Below are 17,271 nucleotides of genomic sequence, written 5' to 3'. Positions count from 1 at the left end.
CCAATTTGATGACTACTCGTACGTAAAAATAAAAAAGAAGAAAAATAACAATATTTGTTTGTCTTCTTCCAAACACGCGATTAATTTATTTTGGCGTTTATAATACACATTGGAATCCTATGATATTTGTTTTTTTCTTATGTTGGGATTTGTAGTTTCTCCAATCTATATACGCACACTTGATATTATGGTTTAATAATATAGTGTTGTTATTACACGTAACATTAAGAAGAAACATTGAATTCTTTTGGCGTTAATCTAATCATTCATTTGTAGATACAAGCGTTAAGATTAGTTTACTAACAATCCCAAATGCAAAAAAAAAAAAAAATATCATTCTTTTGCACAATTTTATCAAAATTTAAAACGTTAGTCTAAACGGTGCTTGTCGACTACGATACATACCTGTGGTCCTATGGCAAATCTGTGTATTCATTCTCTTTAATTTTTTTGGTTGAGTTATAATATTGTTGTTTATTCATTCACTTGAAAATATATAGAGAAGTAACGTAAGCGACTTTGTATTGTTTTTGGGTTAAATGTCTAAAACGAATTGAAGGTGAAGGTGGGAAACAAACGAAGTAGCGAGGCGAGGCGAGAAGCCCCATAAACGTTATGAGAGATGAGATTACGGGAGGTTTGGTCTTAGATTTCTGCGGCTGCAAGTTCTTGACCTCGTTAAATTTTCAATAGTTACAATTATCTTCTCGTTGGTAACTTTCCTATAAATATTTATATTTTTTCGAACTGGTTACATAGCAAATAGGATATATGTAGATTACAACAGGAGGGTGTAAGGAAACAGAGTTATAGGTTTCTTGATACGTCGAACTCACAAAACAGACCATCGTGACCCACTTAGACCAAGGGCATTAGCGTATCCCCCCTTCGTCCTTCTGTTTTTTTTAAAAAAATTAAATCAAAAAGAAAAAAAAAAGGTGGGTCGACAACAAAAACGGGACGGTCCCGTTTTCTTTTCTTCAGAAATCGCGGATCCCACTGACACGTGGCGGCCCGCGATTGGTTACATTCTTTTTTTTTTTTTAAATTCAAAAAATTTGGAAAAGAAAAAAAAAAATTAAAAAAAAGTATGGGGGACGACCAAACCGATGTGCATGCCCTTAGATTTCAGCTTGATCTTTCCGCCACTGTTTTAGCTCCTCCCCTTTTATTTTTGTTTATAAATCCGAAAAAATTATATCACCCTATTACATTTACCGACTATATTAGCACACAAAAGACATCATTTTACATATATATTAAAAAAAAAAAAAAATCGTTCTGTTTTATTATAGAATTGCAAAATCTCGTGATTTAATGTGTAACTAAGGTATAAAGTTTACATTTCATAACTTAATTAAGGGTTTACTGTTTTCTTGTTTTTTTGTATATTCATTACAAGCTCTATAATTCATTACTAGGTCACATTTTTTCCAATATGTTTTCACTTCCGTTGGTAATTAATAGATCGATAGTTTAGGTTAAAAGTTGGCCAGTTTTAATAATGAAACTTTAAAATTTTTAATATTCAGTTTTAGTAAATTATTAATCTATTCTAACAGCTACGAGTCATATGGTGTAACAATGAGAAAGAGGCTATGAGGACGCATGAACGGTTTTGTAGCATACATGTGCGTTTGTCTCTTTTGCTTTTTCTTTTTTTCTTTTTCTTTGTCAAGCTTTTTCTGTTTCTTTCTTGCCAAATACAATTTCAAACCAAGTTATATATTGTAACAAAAATTATTTATATATATATATATATATATATAAGTCCACTAAACACCTCATTTAATAAACAACAAAAATGTTTGTTGAAATAAAGTTTTTTTATTTTTGAAGAAAAATAAAGTTTGGTTATTAAAGAAAGTCCAAGTTAGTTGCCACAATCAGTGGCATAACGGTAAATAAGAGCCAACTTCCTCTACCAAAAGTTTTCTATAAATTCAACCACTCACCTCTCACTCTAAAACTCAACAACATATATTCACATATCTTTCTTTCTTTCTCTTGACGGAAGGAAGAAGAAAGAAGATCTCCAAGTCGTCCCTAGTATCTGCTTTTTCTTGTAGCTTCTTAACACAAAAAGTAAACATGGGTCGCCATGTCGGGTTCTTAGTTTTGGTTATGGTAGGAGTAATGGCTTCTTCTGTGAGCGGCTATGGTGGTGGTGGCGGTGGCGGTTGGGTCAATGCTCATGCAACGTTCTACGGGGGTGGCGATGCTTCTGGCACAATGGGTAAACAATCCTTATTTACAAAACTCATTTCTAACCAATTATCAAATTTACTGATCTTCAATGTTACTACTACGTTGTAGGTGGTGCTTGTGGATATGGTAATCTATATAGCCAAGGCTACGGGACGAGCACTGCGGCTTTGAGTACGGCTTTGTTCAACAATGGACTTAGCTGTGGTTCTTGCTTTGAGATAAGATGTGAAAACGATGGTAAATGGTGTTTGCCTGGCTCAATCGTTGTAACCGCTACAAACTTCTGTCCTCCAAACAACGCCTTAGCCAACAACAATGGTGGTTGGTGTAATCCTCCTCTTCAACACTTTGACCTTGCTCAGCCTGTGTTTCAACGCATTGCTCAATACAGAGCTGGAATCGTTCCAGTTTCCTACAGGAGGTGAAAACAAACTAAAACTTCGAACGTTTTCTTGAATTGCTCTGTTTTATAAAACAGAGGATATCATAATTCACATATTTTCTTGAATTGCTCTGTTTTAGAAAACAGAGGATATCATAATCCACATATGTTCTTGAAATCAGTGATCAAACATAAAAATTATGTTCGTTTTGTTCGCTGAACTTGGGAGTTTTACTTTGTTCTGTAGGGTACCATGCAGGAGAAGAGGAGGAATAAGATTCACGATAAATGGCCACTCATACTTCAACCTTGTTCTGATCACTAACGTCGGTGGTGCCGGAGACGTTCACTCGGCGGCGATCAAGGGTTCAAGAACAGGTTGGCAAACTATGTCAAGAAACTGGGGACAAAACTGGCAAAGCAACTCTTACCTCAACGGTCAAGCACTTTCCTTCAAGGTCACCACCAGCGACGGCCGTACCGTTGTCTCCTACAACGCCGCTCCTGCCGGCTGGTCTTACGGCCAGACCTTCGCCGGAGGACAGTTCCGCTAGAAAGGGCAATTCGGTCTATCTCTTCTCCTTTATATCTATAGTAAAACTCATTTGTGTTGGTGTGTAGAGGGCAATATTAGTAAACTCGGTTATTGAGAGAGTGGTGCGTCGAGGGCTCGGTTTTGCAGAAGGCCTTGATGACGTCTATCTTTTTTTGGACCTCTTTATGTTTTCTTTCTTAAAACTAGTTTTTGTTAAGAAAGAAAACACAAAAAAAAAAAATATATATAGTATAGTTGATGTATTACTGATGCAGAGGTGGAGTTTTAACTACCACCCGCTAGTAGTAGTATTGAGTTATTTTCAAGACGTGAGAGATGATGGGTTGTGATGTTGTGTTATGAGACTAAGAAAAGTTGTTATATATGTTTGTAATAATACTCAATTCTTTACTAAAGTTATGAAATGTCTTTTTGGGTTTGATTACTTTTTACATTTTTTCACTTTTTGATTTACAATGCTAATTTAGCTTTAGCTTTTGAATTGTAAATGGTCGACAACCGACGTTCACAATCTCTTTCAATGTATATTTCTCCTTTATTACACATTCAAATAAAGCAAAATCCAACGACCGATGTTGGCAATCCCATTCTTCAATGTTTTCCCAATTTAAGAACATTCAAATGAAGCAAAACTCAACAACTTAAAATGAAAAATTTGTTGCATTCCTATAAACGGTCCTTGTGGCACGATAAACAATATATAGACCTAGTGGTCCAAAACCCTTTAAATCTCTATCCAACAACAACCTAATTTAAGGTTAGGTGCTTACTAGCTTCTAGATTGAGATACCACAGCGACATAAAACTATTGTCTCTATGGGTTATGTTATCATGACTATATACTAATTTCAGATTTTAATAGCTGATGTATCTAAAGTAATCACATGATCAGAATATGATGAAGGTATCATTTTAGCAGTTACGGTGGGATATTGAAACAAATTACAAATATATGTGTGTTTTATGTCACGACATTGTCTAAAGTGGAGGTTCCATGAGTATAACGTTTTGGTGTCGCCCACAGTAAATTGATGACATACATTTACAAAGTGATCCACACAACAAAAGGAAGTAACTAACGCCTCCATGTGGTGGCTAACAACTAAAGTTTTAAAAGGTCCCACTCTTGATGGATTTTGCTACAACGTGACTCATATGAACCGACGACATCATGCACCACCGGTTCTGTTTTACGAAGAAATAACAAGCACTCCATATATTCATGTGGGAAGAAGATATGAGCCAAATTTAAAGCATCGAGATAATGTCCATCCATTGCATGTTGGCATTAATGTGAGTGGGCATTATCTCGATGCATGCTTATTATGGAGTTTGAGTGAGAGAGTAGGGGTGATAATGTTGAATTTTGTTTTTATAGGTTGGTTTGGGTTTGGTCCGGTTCAGTATATTTAGTTTTAGTTGAATCTTACCGAAGTTAGTTTGGTTCTATTTCTCGGCTCGATTTGGGTTTAGTTTGGTTTGTTTCAATTTAGTCATGTTGGAATTGGTTCTCAAAATACTTAACCTACAAAAACTTGCGAAAAAGTATGGTAAGTTTTGAGGTTTTCATATATCTTCTGATAAAACAAACAATAAAAGATAATTGATTAGAAGAAAAGCAAAACCAACAACTAAAACTAAAACTAAAAGAAACCAAACCATTTGGGTTGAAGAAAGATTAACCAAACGGATAATGCATAGAGCCAAGGTTATGGTTCGGTTCAAATGCCTAACCCTATGATATAGAGCAACAATGGGAACAACATGTAAAATATATACGACTTCTAGAAATGCAAACTGTTACAGACAACAACATTACACCTTCGCGCGAATGGCAGATGCATTTAACACCAAAGACACTAGCTCCGACTCGTTGACGATTTGGTAGGCAACCGAATCAGAAGTTTCACATAAATACGAGTAAAACATTTTAGGCACATTTAAACCATTCAAACGACTTTTAGATGAATTAAATTGCATTCACTATTCTGTAGTCTCTTCTGAGACCATACTTTAAAGACATACTTCTAGTTATGTTCTAACTTCTAACGGAGTCTTTCCTTTCAAATTGTACAATTTAACGCATACTAATCCTTATGTCTAGTGGAAAACTAATTAACTACTATGTATAGTACTATATTTTTATCTTTTTTTGGACAAAAGTACTAAATTAAAAACTATAAACAAATGACTAGATTTTTCATTTTTTTCTTTCAAATACTCTTTTCCAAACTATATTTTAATTATATCTCACGTTTTTACATGATCATCAAAGAATAATTGAAAGAAGTTGTCATATTCCTTGAGATTAGTTAACCAACCATGCAAACATCATTGCATACTTTTTTTTTTTGGTTCACCAATTGTTGAAATTTATTTCACTACATTGTTAAAAAATTTGGGTGGCAGTTGTATGGGTTGCAAAATGAATTCCAAGTTTTGGTAGCCCATTCCATTACATCCTGAAATGAAAATGGAGTTGGTCCAAAGCCCATTTAGAAAATAGTATACAACAAGACAGTATAATAAACCGTGGACCTTCGTTCTTCTTTCTCTTACATTTGTCATCCTCGATAATCAAACACTGTTGCCTCTAAGTTCACCACTCGCACGTGTACATCGTCACCTTTTCATTTCATCTGCTTTTCTTTCTATTTTCATTTTTATATAACAAATAAAAAACAACACACAAAATGGAAATGATGAATCAACAACACTGGACAAAAATGTCAAAAGGAGTTTAAGATGCTTGGACTAGGATATCTAGATTTTCTAAATGAAGTGTACGCCATGAACAGTTTTGTGAATAGTTCGTTTGAATGTGCAGCTTCCCAATACAACGAAACAATATGTATATTTTAAAAAATACAATTGAGTTTATACAATTTTGTTGGTCACAAATAGTGTAGTACAGTATGCACCATAAGCTTATAGTTTTTTTTTTTTTTTTTTTTTTTTTTTTTTTTTTTGCGAGTGCTCTTTTCTTTATACAAAAAACAAAAAGAAAAAGAAAAGCTAACAGTTTTATGAAAACAATGAAAATTTTTCCTGAAGGGATGAATGTCTCAGACAGGTACGTCAAAATCATTGTTGTTACATTTTTGTGTATGATACAAAAAATGCTGAGAGTTTTTTGTTTTTCAAACTTTTGTGAATTCGAATATTCATACTGTTAAGTCCACGTCTAGATTATGAATGAATGAATACAAGATTCGCATTATTGTTTTTTTTCTTCTTTATATAATGGATATTGCATTTTGATGAAGGGTGATCAATATAACCCTATCAATAATACCAGTTTACCAAACCAGTCACATCCAGTCGCTTTTACCACTTGGACAAATCTGAGTCTGACTTTGACTTTGAAGTTTGAACATTACTTCTGTCTTGTTTATTTTATACATTATAGGTCCCTCTTTTTGTTATTATATTTAAATAGGTTTCATTTAGGTCCATCATGAGTATTGGTGCATTAATTATTGGATTTTGCGAAAAAAAAAGAGCATTGAATTAGTCTTGATTCCATGAACTAAGATCTGATGGGATTTACTGTTGGAAGCTCTTTGGGTACGTACAGCTCTATTGTCATAGATGGCTGTAGCATCACCTGTCCTTCAAATTACTGAATCATCCATACCTTCTGGATTCATCAGAGGGTCAGGTTAGCTAGCTACAACCCCCATAGTCATAGACCTCTTCTTGCCTAGTTCCCTCTCTCGATTTGGATCTGCAAATTTCGCTGCTGAGGTTCAGCTTGCTTATTGCGAGTGTTATACTTGCTGAGCTGTGACACACATCACCAATTTTTACCACTACTCTCTCTCTCTCTTTAGACAACTATTGTTTTGTCTCCATTTCTTTCACTTTTTTAGATTCTTACTTAAAGTGACCTTTTCCAATTGCTTTGTTTCTTATTTTGGTATTAGAGTTAATATTCCATACGTACACACTCTCTACTATACTATTATATATGGCTCTAAATCCAAATTTTCTTTACTTGGCTTGTAGTCGACATGCATTATATAGGATTATGTATGAAAAGTAATGAACGGACAGAGATACTTTTTATCAACTGGTTAGATTATGTTGGCAATGGACGTTGAGTTGTTTATTATAGATACATGATAATGTGATCGTTAGCCAAATCGTGTTTAGATTATGTTTCCTAGCGTTGAACAGATCCGAAGAAGGGATCGGAGAGGCATTAAAGCATGTGAGGGGTGGGGGCAGGTAAGTGTCCTCTAAACAATAAGAAGTGGGTCTTTGCATTAGGTTGCTGACAGCTTACCCATACTTACAACACCCATTACTGTTCGAAGATTTAACAAATATTATCATGCAAAGAGTACTTTTTTGTCCTTTCTTTAACTCCTTTAATTGCGACACTCTTAACGGACTTCGGTTAAGACGCAGCCCTGAAGAATACTGAATACCCATTCGGCATGCCTCACCAAAGTTACCATTACTACTACTATTATGTATGTTATGTATACATGAGAGATCACTTCAGACTCATGTGTACGTATCATTTACCTATACGCCGTTTCTGCTTTTCATCTCGTATTGAAAGCAACCAGAGCGTTTAGCACAATACTAGATATTATATGATCGTTACAAACTTACAATGATAACTATTCAATGACGCTGTTTAAATATTTCTTGGAGATGTAAATTCATAACCCTACCAATTCAATAGTTACAGCACAGATAACTATTGTTTCAAATACCTCTATAAATATTCGTAACATTTAATTTTCTCATCTTCATAATTAAAACCCCTCAGACAAGAAAACAAAATCATCCAATAAAAAATCAACCAAATTGAGGACAAAACTAGACGAACCCATGAGTTAACTGTCGTAACTATTGAATTGGTAGGGTTATGAATTTTTATTAGAGCAAGGAAAGAGTTCAAAAAATATGGCTCTGTCAAGGGAACACACCTAACAGAATCTCATGGATTAGCCTTTGTCTTCTGCTGCTCCCTTACGCCCCACTACTTGTCACATTCCTTCGTTTTTTAATTCTTTATTACTATATACTATAGTTTTCTTTTATTTCACCATCAATTGTTTTCTTCATTATTGTCCTTCCATATAATTTTAAATTATATATATACAGAAGTTTTTCATACCAAGTTCAACAAAGCCTTATTTTATAGGCATGATCTCAGGTCGGGTCGTTACCCTACCTTCATATAAATTTGTTTACAACCGACTGTTTGACCAATATATCAGATATTATTCACTGTTATGTTTTTTTTCTTAAATCTGTAAGATGTTTAACGTTACATACACGTACAAATTATAAATTTCCAAATTTATGATAAGACTAAGTTAATACTTTGGTCCGGCGAGTCATATACGACATATGGAGTTGGAAACCCCTAAGACCGGTTAAGTTATAATTTTAAGGAGAACTAAGTCCGGTAATGGAAACGAAAGAGTAGTGTGATTGTAACCAAAAATACGAATGAGGTTAAAAGAAAGAGAGGGTAGAATTTAAGACAAACTTTATTGGTGGATGTGAGGGAGGAAAATAGAGATATAGGGGCAAAGGGGGCTATGAGGATTAGATGGGTCATTGATTCATTCATCTTTGAAAATTGGGAGAGATAGACTTTACTGTTTGGTTACCTTTCACGTCATCTCTTTTTGGAAACTCCAAAAACAGTATGAGTTTGTGTGTGTCTTCGTGATCTGTTCCCACCATTTATCCTCTCTGTCTCTCCACTTCCTTTCTTTACTCTCACTTTCTTGTTCATTTTCTGTTTCCTCCTCACTAGTTTACTTTCTCCTCTTTTTTAATCACTAAATCCCAACCATTTTGCATTAACCATACTACAAATATCTTAAAAGCTAAAGAAATATTTTCAATTGAAGGATGTTTTTTCAAACGGCTCTGATATACTTTAAATAACTCAATTGATTAGCATTTGAAAATATGTAGATAGCCTCTCAAAATCCATTAAATGACAAATATTTTGGGGATATAATCTTATAAAGCTGCACACTTATTAACCTTGTTGTAGAAATCCGCACATAACCTTTACATAGACAAAACCCGAATTAGTTTGATTTTGGTTTTGTTCTGTAGTTTTCTCTTTTCTAAGCAAGTACATATTCCCTAAGTGTTTGTGATTGTTCGATAGATGTATGGTGATATATCGTGCGTGTGTGTGAGTACAATTAGGAGAATACACGTGATGTTTGTGCGACATCACACGCCAAAATCGGGCCATGGGGACGCATCACAGTTGAAGAGAAAAGAATTCTCCTGTGAATTGAATTGGATCCTATGTTATTCTTAACATGCACGTGTTCATCATCTCCACCTTTCATTAGCAATATAATTACCATTATTTCTTTTAGGCAAAAGGTAATATCAATACTAATTTCAATCTAGTAATTTCTTTCAATCGAAGCGAATTTTATTTTCTAAGAATTCACTGTTTTACTTGCATTGACTACTATAATTATTGAAGACGTCTAAAATATTTTAGAAAACTAACTCTTGTTAGGTCGAAAAGAAATACAGTATGTCTACATGTATACATTTGTTTTTTATCTTAGTGTAAGATAATTAATCACAAAATAAACACGTCAATGCGACGTCAAAAAGACTCTTTGAACTTTGAAGGGAGTTCTCTTGAAAGCAGCAGCCGCTCTTGTGAACTTCTACGTATATACGTTGCTGATCAAACGTATAACTTATATAACATATATAATCGCACAGAGAATATCATAGCAATTATGAACATTTACTTAACAAAATGTAGTTGCTTATTCAGTCATTAACACGCTAAGACAAACAATGCTCAAGCGCGGTCACATCAAACTCCTTCTATCCTCCAATCTTATCTCTTTACTTTTCAAGGATTCATTGTAAACATTCCATCAAGTTTATTTGTAAATTCGTATGTAAATGAAAATTTATGTTTTTGATATAATATTAGATGAATGAATTAATCGAAAATATAGTTCTAGTCTACTATATAGATATAAGCAAATCAAACAAGACTGATTCACACAAAACAAAAGAAGAAGCAAGTCCGGAAGCCCCCACCTAAGCTAGTGGCTCTTGTCAGTTAAGTTGTTAAGTCTTTTTATTTTATTTTATTACAAATAACATATAACGTATTTTATACTTACATAAAACGATAAGAACAAGAAGTTGCAATAAGTTTTTATCTTTAGAAATCGGGGTTTTACAACCAAAAAAAAAAAGAAATCGGGGTTTTACAAAATTAGTAATTAATATAAATAGAAGGTTCTGTTATATAAAAATTAAATGTTTCAAAGAGATTGACCGTTTTAAAAAAATGAGAGGAGAAAATAGAGAGTTTATATAGTGCGTTCGGTTAATCTCTGAGCAGAGGGATCGTACAGCTCTGAGACCCTTTCGAAATCTGATATTATAAAAAATTTATCCCATATTTAATGGTTACGTCTGCCAATTGTGGTGGTTTCTGGTCAAATACGAAAAGGTCTTACAAGATTTATTTTATTTTGCCTTTTTACTATGATCATTACTAGCTCAGACACATCCACACGGCCGGCCACACTACTCTATATATGTAATATCATGTGATATATGCTAATGTATACATATTACACATGACATGAAAGCCAATGGTTAAGACTTAGTAAGAGAAAAGATTGAGATTAATTTGGTTTCAATTTCACAGAAAGAAAATGGTTGTAAAAGGGCAAAGGAAAGAGAGACAAGTGGGAGATTATAGAAGTGATGGTTAAGAGAGGAAAAGGTAAAGTTTAAGGAACATTGAAATGAAAAGAAAGAAAAAAAAGTGAACGAGAGAATTTGGTTGTGTGCTAAGAAGAGACACAACTCATTCCCCAATGGTAAACTCTCTCTTTTGCCTTCATCCTTTTTAGGTAGTTATTGTTCTTCTGCTTCAGCCTTCTTTTTCGACCATCTCGTTAGCTTTTATTATTTTATTTTTTCACTTCGCACCTATGATAAATATTCACCTTATAACGGTAGGATTCATTTGGGTTTCGTCCAATAATATGTTCACCACATTAATTTTATATTTTCATAAATCATAATCCATTGGTTTCCCATTTAAAGAGGAAGTCATGTCTTACATACGTACATATATAAAGATAAACATTAAATATTCATGGAAAAAACTATTATTACCAATCTATGGACATGTAGTAAAAGTTATAGTAAAACTGTGAAACTCATTGTTTACAAATCTCAATTATTTTGAAGTTTAAAAAAAAAAAATTTATATCAGAAAATTTTATTATTGAACTTCTTCTATGAAGGTAGGTACACCTGAACACGTTTTTATAACAGTCCACAGCAAAATCGAATATCGATAATACATTACATGTACTTACTTATTATTACAGTAGTAATAATAAGAATGTGTAAATGCAATATAAACTATGGCGTTTGGATCAGCCCGTGATCCATAAACCCTTTTTAACAGTCGTCAGAAAACACGGTCGCGACATGTACATACACGCACATACCTAAAGCCATACGTAACAAACACACCATTTTATATAAAAGATTTTTATTGTCTTTTATAAAAATAAAAATAATATTTATGACACACACACATATATATATATATATATATACGTACGTGTAATATATAATAAGCAAATGAACTCACATATAAGTTTCTTTCTCCTCCGATGGTAATAGTCTAAAAGCTGACGTGACATCTCTTTCATATCTCAAAATTACACTTCTTCTTCTCCTTCTCTCCCAAACAACAACTCCATGTTTATAACGGAGAAACAATTGTGGATGGATGAAATCGCCGCAAGAAGAGCTTCTTCTTCTTCTTGGGACTTCCCTTTCAACGACATTAACATTCATCAGCAGCGTCACTGCAACACAAGTCATGAATTCGAAATCTTGAAGACTTCTCTTGGAGATGTATCGGCTCACGAAGAAGAGAGTAATACTCATAACCCTAATTTTAGTAACAGCGAGAGTGGTAATAAGAAGGAGACAACAGATAGTGGTCAGTCTTGGTCTTCTTCATCTTCAAAACCGTCGACATTGGGGAGAGGACATTGGAGACCAGCTGAAGATGTTAAACTCAAAGAGCTTGTCTCCATTTATGGACCACAAAACTGGAACCTCATAGCTGAAAAGCTTCAAGGAAGATCCGGTAATTAAATCTTTTTTTTTTTTGAAGGGTCTTCAAGATTTCATCAAATGTTAATTTTTTTTTTTTTAAAGATCTTATCAAATGTATGGCTAATTAATTAAGTCAATGATTTAAGCTTGATAAGGATCCGGGGATAAAATTAGATCTTTGAAAGAAAAAAAACTTGGTCTTCTCGGTCACAAAGTCAAAGATGTGAGCTTATTAATTTGTATTTGTATTTTGTTGGTTAACAGGGAAGAGCTGTAGACTACGGTGGTTTAACCAATTGGATCCGAGGATACACCGAAGAGCTTTCACTGAAGAGGAAGAAGAGAGGCTGATGCAAGCACATAGGCTTTATGGTAACAAATGGGCAATGATTGCGAGGCTTTTCCCTGGTAGAACTGATAATTCTGTTAAGAACCATTGGCATGTTATCATGGCTCGTAAGTATAGAGAGCACTCCTCCGCTTACCGTAGGAGGAAGCTTATGAACAATAATCCTCTTAAAACTCACCTCCCTAATAATCACCATCCTAACCCTAACCCTAATTACCACTCTTTTCTCTCCACTAATCATTACTTCGCCCAGCCTTTCCCCGAGTTCAATTTGGCTCATCACCTGGTTAATAATGCCCCTATCACGAGTGACCAAAACCAACTTGTGTTTCCTTTCCATTGCTTTCAAGGTTGTGTAACGCTCTCTTCTCTTCCTTCTAGTCCATTAGTTTGTTCAACTCTTTCTTGTATATTTTAGTTTCATTTGTTTAATATTGATTTTTGGTGTATCTATAATTAATGTTCAGGTTATGAGAGCAATGACACTCCCATGGTTGTGAGTATGTTTAGCAATCAAATGATGGTCGCCGATAACGTTGGTGCCACGTCAGACGCTTTATATTGGAATGGAAGCCAAGGGAAAGAGGAACTGGATCATGAGCCGATGCATTGGATTGGAATGGAAGCGGTAGATGAAGAGGTGGTCGAGAAGGCTAAGCAGCAACCACATTATTTCGATTTTCTTGGCTTGGGGACGGCCGCTAGTGAATCTTGAACACATTGCTGTTAGTCATGTTTGGCCTTTCTGTTGCACATGGACAAACCAAGATTCAAGTAATAGTCCATGTGTTTACGTTAAATACTAAACTGTAGGTTGTTGTGTGTTGTTGGCTGTCTAGTGTAATAACAGTCCATAAATTATCGTTTTTTTTCTTTCATAATTATTAACTAGAGAGATTGTTACTTACATATAAAAAAAAAGATGATTCTTTTATGATGAAGTGACGTGAGATATGGTAAAGAGATGAGTGAGAGAGAGAGAGAGAGAGAAGGGAAACTGAAAGAGTGTAGTTTAAAAGAGAGATACGAAGATGCGTAAATAAGAGAAGAGGAAGTTGCAAAGAATGAGGCAGAGATTGTGCAACAGAAAGGCCAAACATGAAACATGCTCACCAAATCGCACACACACATTGCATTTGTTTCTTCCTTCCAAACCGTTTCTCCCAAACTCTCTTCTAAAAGCTTCTTTGTGTATCTCTCTCTCTCTCTCTCTCTCTCATGTCACGCGGACCCCCACACATGCCCCCTTCTCTTTTTTTATATCTTCTTTTTTCATGTTTATAATTCTTGAAATTTTATATTTTTAGTTTTAGGGTTGAAACTAAATATAGTCTTTGTTTTGGGTATATGATCAACAAAACGGTACGCTTGCTGTTGTTCCATCACCAAAACAGGACGGTGTTCAAATTCATGACACATGAACGTTCAACATTGTGGTCTTTCAATATGCCCATTGGGCCTTCCAATTGGTTCATTCGGCCCAAATCAAACCCTTCTGCAGGTGTTCCGGTGTCTCTTTTTGGCTGAACAAACATCCGCGTGAGGGTCAGTTATAGCAAGACTGATGATCTACAACAAACGATTGAAAACTCTACAACATAAAAGCTAGAGAAACTATTATTACAGATATAAGAAAATAAAACCTCTTCGTTATGGGAACGAAAAGGACTAAAAACCAAACATCAATTTAATATAACCTTTAGAGTTTAGACATAGTAAACGCTGAAACGCACCCAACTTAAAAGGTTACATGTCTCACTCTCCACCACAAGTAAAGATTATTCCGCAAGATCACAAAACTTGGCAACAATGAAACCAAGAGTTTCCGAGTACAATAGATGAGCGAAGTCGGTGTTTAGTGTGTTACCGAATAACTCCGTCTACTAACACATTATTTTGAAACCTTTCAAGGTAGTAACCTTTTTTTTTTCCCCCATATAAAGTAAAGTGATAAAACAGATTTCTATATTTTTATTTTTTCCCCTTTAGACTATGAAAGAGTCTTTTAATGTTTCCAAAAAAAAGAGACTTTAGGCTTCTCCTTTAATTAGCTTTTCTTTTGTGTCAATCAGATGGATTCTAGACCAAGGACTGAAAGTTAAGATTCTCTGCTTTTTCTCCTTTACATGAAAAATTCACACTCATATGTTTTTCTATATTATTATAATTTTTTTATAAAACTAATTTATACGCTAGTATTATAAATTAATGGAATAAACAATGTCTTTGAGCCACATTTTACCAAAAAAAAAGAGATTAAATTTCAGCATGTCCATCCGTTAGGATAGTGTACAAAATGGGGCATATAAATAAGATTGATATTAAAAGTTATCTGCAGTTTCACCACACAACAAAGATATCTACAAATTTTGTTCTATTAGGTAACAACTCAATATACAAAATTCATATTCTATATTAGTATCTCGTTAACGTTTACATGCTTTCCCTGAAGTTCATTGATCTTGCCATGGCTGCAGGGTTTGCTTGCAGGTTAAGATACGTTTGAGGCACAAACCTATTGTTGTTGCTCTTTCTTTCAGATCCATCACTGAAGAAGTTAAATTGCTTTGTCTTCTCATGTTTCATCGATACAGGATACCACATATTGTTCTCCGTAGTTGCTTCGTTATTGATACTTTGGGATTCTGAAACTAATCTTGCTCTTACAAAAGCATCTTTGCTCTCTGTAGCGGTTTCATGTGAAGCTTCGTCTCTTTTCCTTTTCCCAAGGCATGTGGAAGCCTCTACGGTAGACCAAACCGGTACCGCACAGCCCCAGTAGACGGGCATGTGGTAGAAACTAGAGTTAGGAGGGTATTGATAAGGCCAAGGATGCGAAACAGGGGATGTTTCTTGCGGAGGAAGAAACCCTTGGAAGTTGTTTTGTTCTTGTGAAACAAAATCAGGGTTTGTGTTCGCATCCCTTGATTGATGATGCTTAGCATTCTCAGTAACCGAAGAGTCCGAAGACTCGAAGTTTAAAATCTTCGCTGAGGAGCTATTGTAATGGTCAGTATCCTCGGAAGTGATGTGTAGGTAATGGTCTGAAGAAACCCATCCCTTATTCTTGCGACGGCCTGAACCAACAGGGACGGTCCTCATGGATCCACCAGCAGTCCAATACCTCTGACAGTTTCTACAGAAGTGACGTGGCTGGTTAACGTTGTAGTTGTTGAAGTAACAGAATTTGGTGTTTGCGCTGTTGCATCTCGGACATGGAAGAATCTTGTCTGGTTTCTTCAAGTCAGTTGTTTTCTCTTCCGATGTAGTTGTTGTAATCTCGCTGTGTTGGTCTTCACTGTTCTCAGATGTTTCTTTCGACTCGTTGTTACGATCTGATGATATCTTAAGACTTGTATCCTCAGTAGCAGATTGGTCGTTCATCTGAAAAATTTGGAGGAAACAAAATTAATATTCAAACATCACGAACTAGTTTAAAAAACATATCAAGACTAGAGAAAAAGATTCTTGAAACATACCATGTGTGGTTGAAGTGATGGAGATGAAGAAGAAGATGAGGAAGAATCGGGAAGAACAGGGGACGAAGAAGAGAGTGGATCATGAGAAACCGAAGTGATTGTCCAGCCGAACAGTTTAACCGGAGTATCTCTCACTTCAGACATACCAATCGTTGAAGACATAAAAGAAAGATGAAGGAGAGATTAGATTTTGATGTTATGTGTGTGTTTATTCTTTATTTGAGGTCGTGAGAGAAGACTATGTATAAGAGAGGCTGAGGTTGGTATTAAATTAATAATGGAACGCAGAGAGCCACAAGACACAAAGAGAGAAAATTACACGTAAGAAGAGACAGGGACATGTAGAGATGAGAGAGCCACATGCTGTTGCGAAAAAGTGGGCTTTTTGTTATCTCTTTTTCTCATTGCTCTTTTTGATCTCTCTTTCAGTGCCACTCAAAAGATTTGCCTCCCTTTATTTTTTGCCACGTCAAATTTTGTTTGGCCATTAATATGTGACACTTTATTTTTTTTTGGAATATTCGTATTAGAAAATATAACAGTGCAAAAAAAAAGGCCAGCTGTACAATTCACGATTTAAAATGTGGTTTTATATAGTTCTGAATTTATTTTGTTTTTTTTTTCGTGTGAGTAATGCACTTATTTAGTAGTATCACATACGTTATAGCTCTGTATATGCTTGAATCAAGTCAATGATGGAGTTTAATTGGGTAATTAATACTTAATACCAAATAATACTAATTTTGAGCAATTATTTTAATAAATATGTGAAATATTTTTGAGCTCTTTTTCCTTTGAATTTCCGAATATATTACAAATTAGATTGTGGGCGAGGTAATATACTTATATGATGATCAAGTGTTGGTTCGAAAATAAAACTATGGAGTAGATCCCACCTAACACAATCCATAACTTAATAAGTTGAAACTTACATGGTTCATAAGATAACCAAAGTCATTTGTTGAGTCAACCCATAAAACCAATTAGTATGATAGTTTTAATAGACAATATTATAAATATATGATTTACTTTGATAATAAGCAAATTCTCTTATTAAACTATGATATTAATAAAAACATAATAAACTTTAAATTAGAATTATACCAATAATCATTCGCTACTATAAATATCAATTTTTATGATCGTTATGAATAATTGGATATATACCTAT

At 34.5% G+C, this 17,271-nt stretch overlaps 4 protein-coding genes across 4 annotated transcripts; 3 read left to right on the top strand and 1 right to left on the bottom strand.

Moving 5' to 3' along the window:
* The first annotated feature begins 1,977 nt into the window (after positions 1-1,977).
* LOC17899997 (expansin-A10) lies at positions 1,978-3,570 on the top strand. The gene is made up of 3 exons (XM_006305410.2): positions 1,978-2,236; positions 2,317-2,629; positions 2,838-3,570. Exons 1-3 carry the CDS (start codon positions 2,092-2,094, stop codon positions 3,142-3,144), a joined length of 765 nt encoding a protein of 254 aa, XP_006305472.2. The 5' UTR covers positions 1,978-2,091; the 3' UTR covers positions 3,145-3,570.
* Positions 3,571-6,737: 3,167 nt separating this feature from the next.
* On the top strand, positions 6,738-6,929 carry LOC111828760. The gene is given in 3 exon segments (XM_023777506.1): positions 6,738-6,767; positions 6,769-6,825; positions 6,828-6,929. Coding segments are annotated over 3 exon segments (189 nt in total).
* A 4,906-nt stretch (positions 6,930-11,835) lies between these two features.
* LOC17897895 (transcription factor MYB117) lies at positions 11,836-13,562 on the top strand. Its single transcript, XM_006303676.2, has 3 exons — positions 11,836-12,303; positions 12,537-12,971; positions 13,089-13,562. Exons 1-3 carry the CDS (start codon positions 11,907-11,909, stop codon positions 13,334-13,336), a joined length of 1,080 nt encoding a protein of 359 aa, XP_006303738.1. The 5' UTR covers positions 11,836-11,906; the 3' UTR covers positions 13,337-13,562.
* A 1,358-nt stretch (positions 13,563-14,920) lies between these two features.
* LOC17896688 (dof zinc finger protein DOF1.3) lies at positions 14,921-16,342 on the bottom strand. Its single transcript, XM_006305063.2, has 2 exons — positions 16,101-16,342; positions 14,921-16,005 (listed from the first exon to the last, which is right to left on the bottom strand). The coding sequence occupies exons 1-2, from the start codon at positions 16,260-16,262 to the stop codon at positions 15,055-15,057; spliced, it is 1,113 nt and encodes a 370-aa protein (XP_006305125.1). The 5' UTR covers positions 16,263-16,342; the 3' UTR covers positions 14,921-15,054.
* Positions 16,343-17,271: the final 929 nt, after the last annotated feature.

This window comes from Capsella rubella, unplaced genomic scaffold (genome assembly GCF_000375325.1).
Source record: "Capsella rubella cultivar Monte Gargano unplaced genomic scaffold, Caprub1_0 scaffold_1, whole genome shotgun sequence".
Taxonomy (NCBI): Eukaryota; Viridiplantae; Streptophyta; class Magnoliopsida; order Brassicales; family Brassicaceae; genus Capsella; species Capsella rubella.
This window is presented reverse-complemented; position numbering and strand designations above follow the sequence as displayed.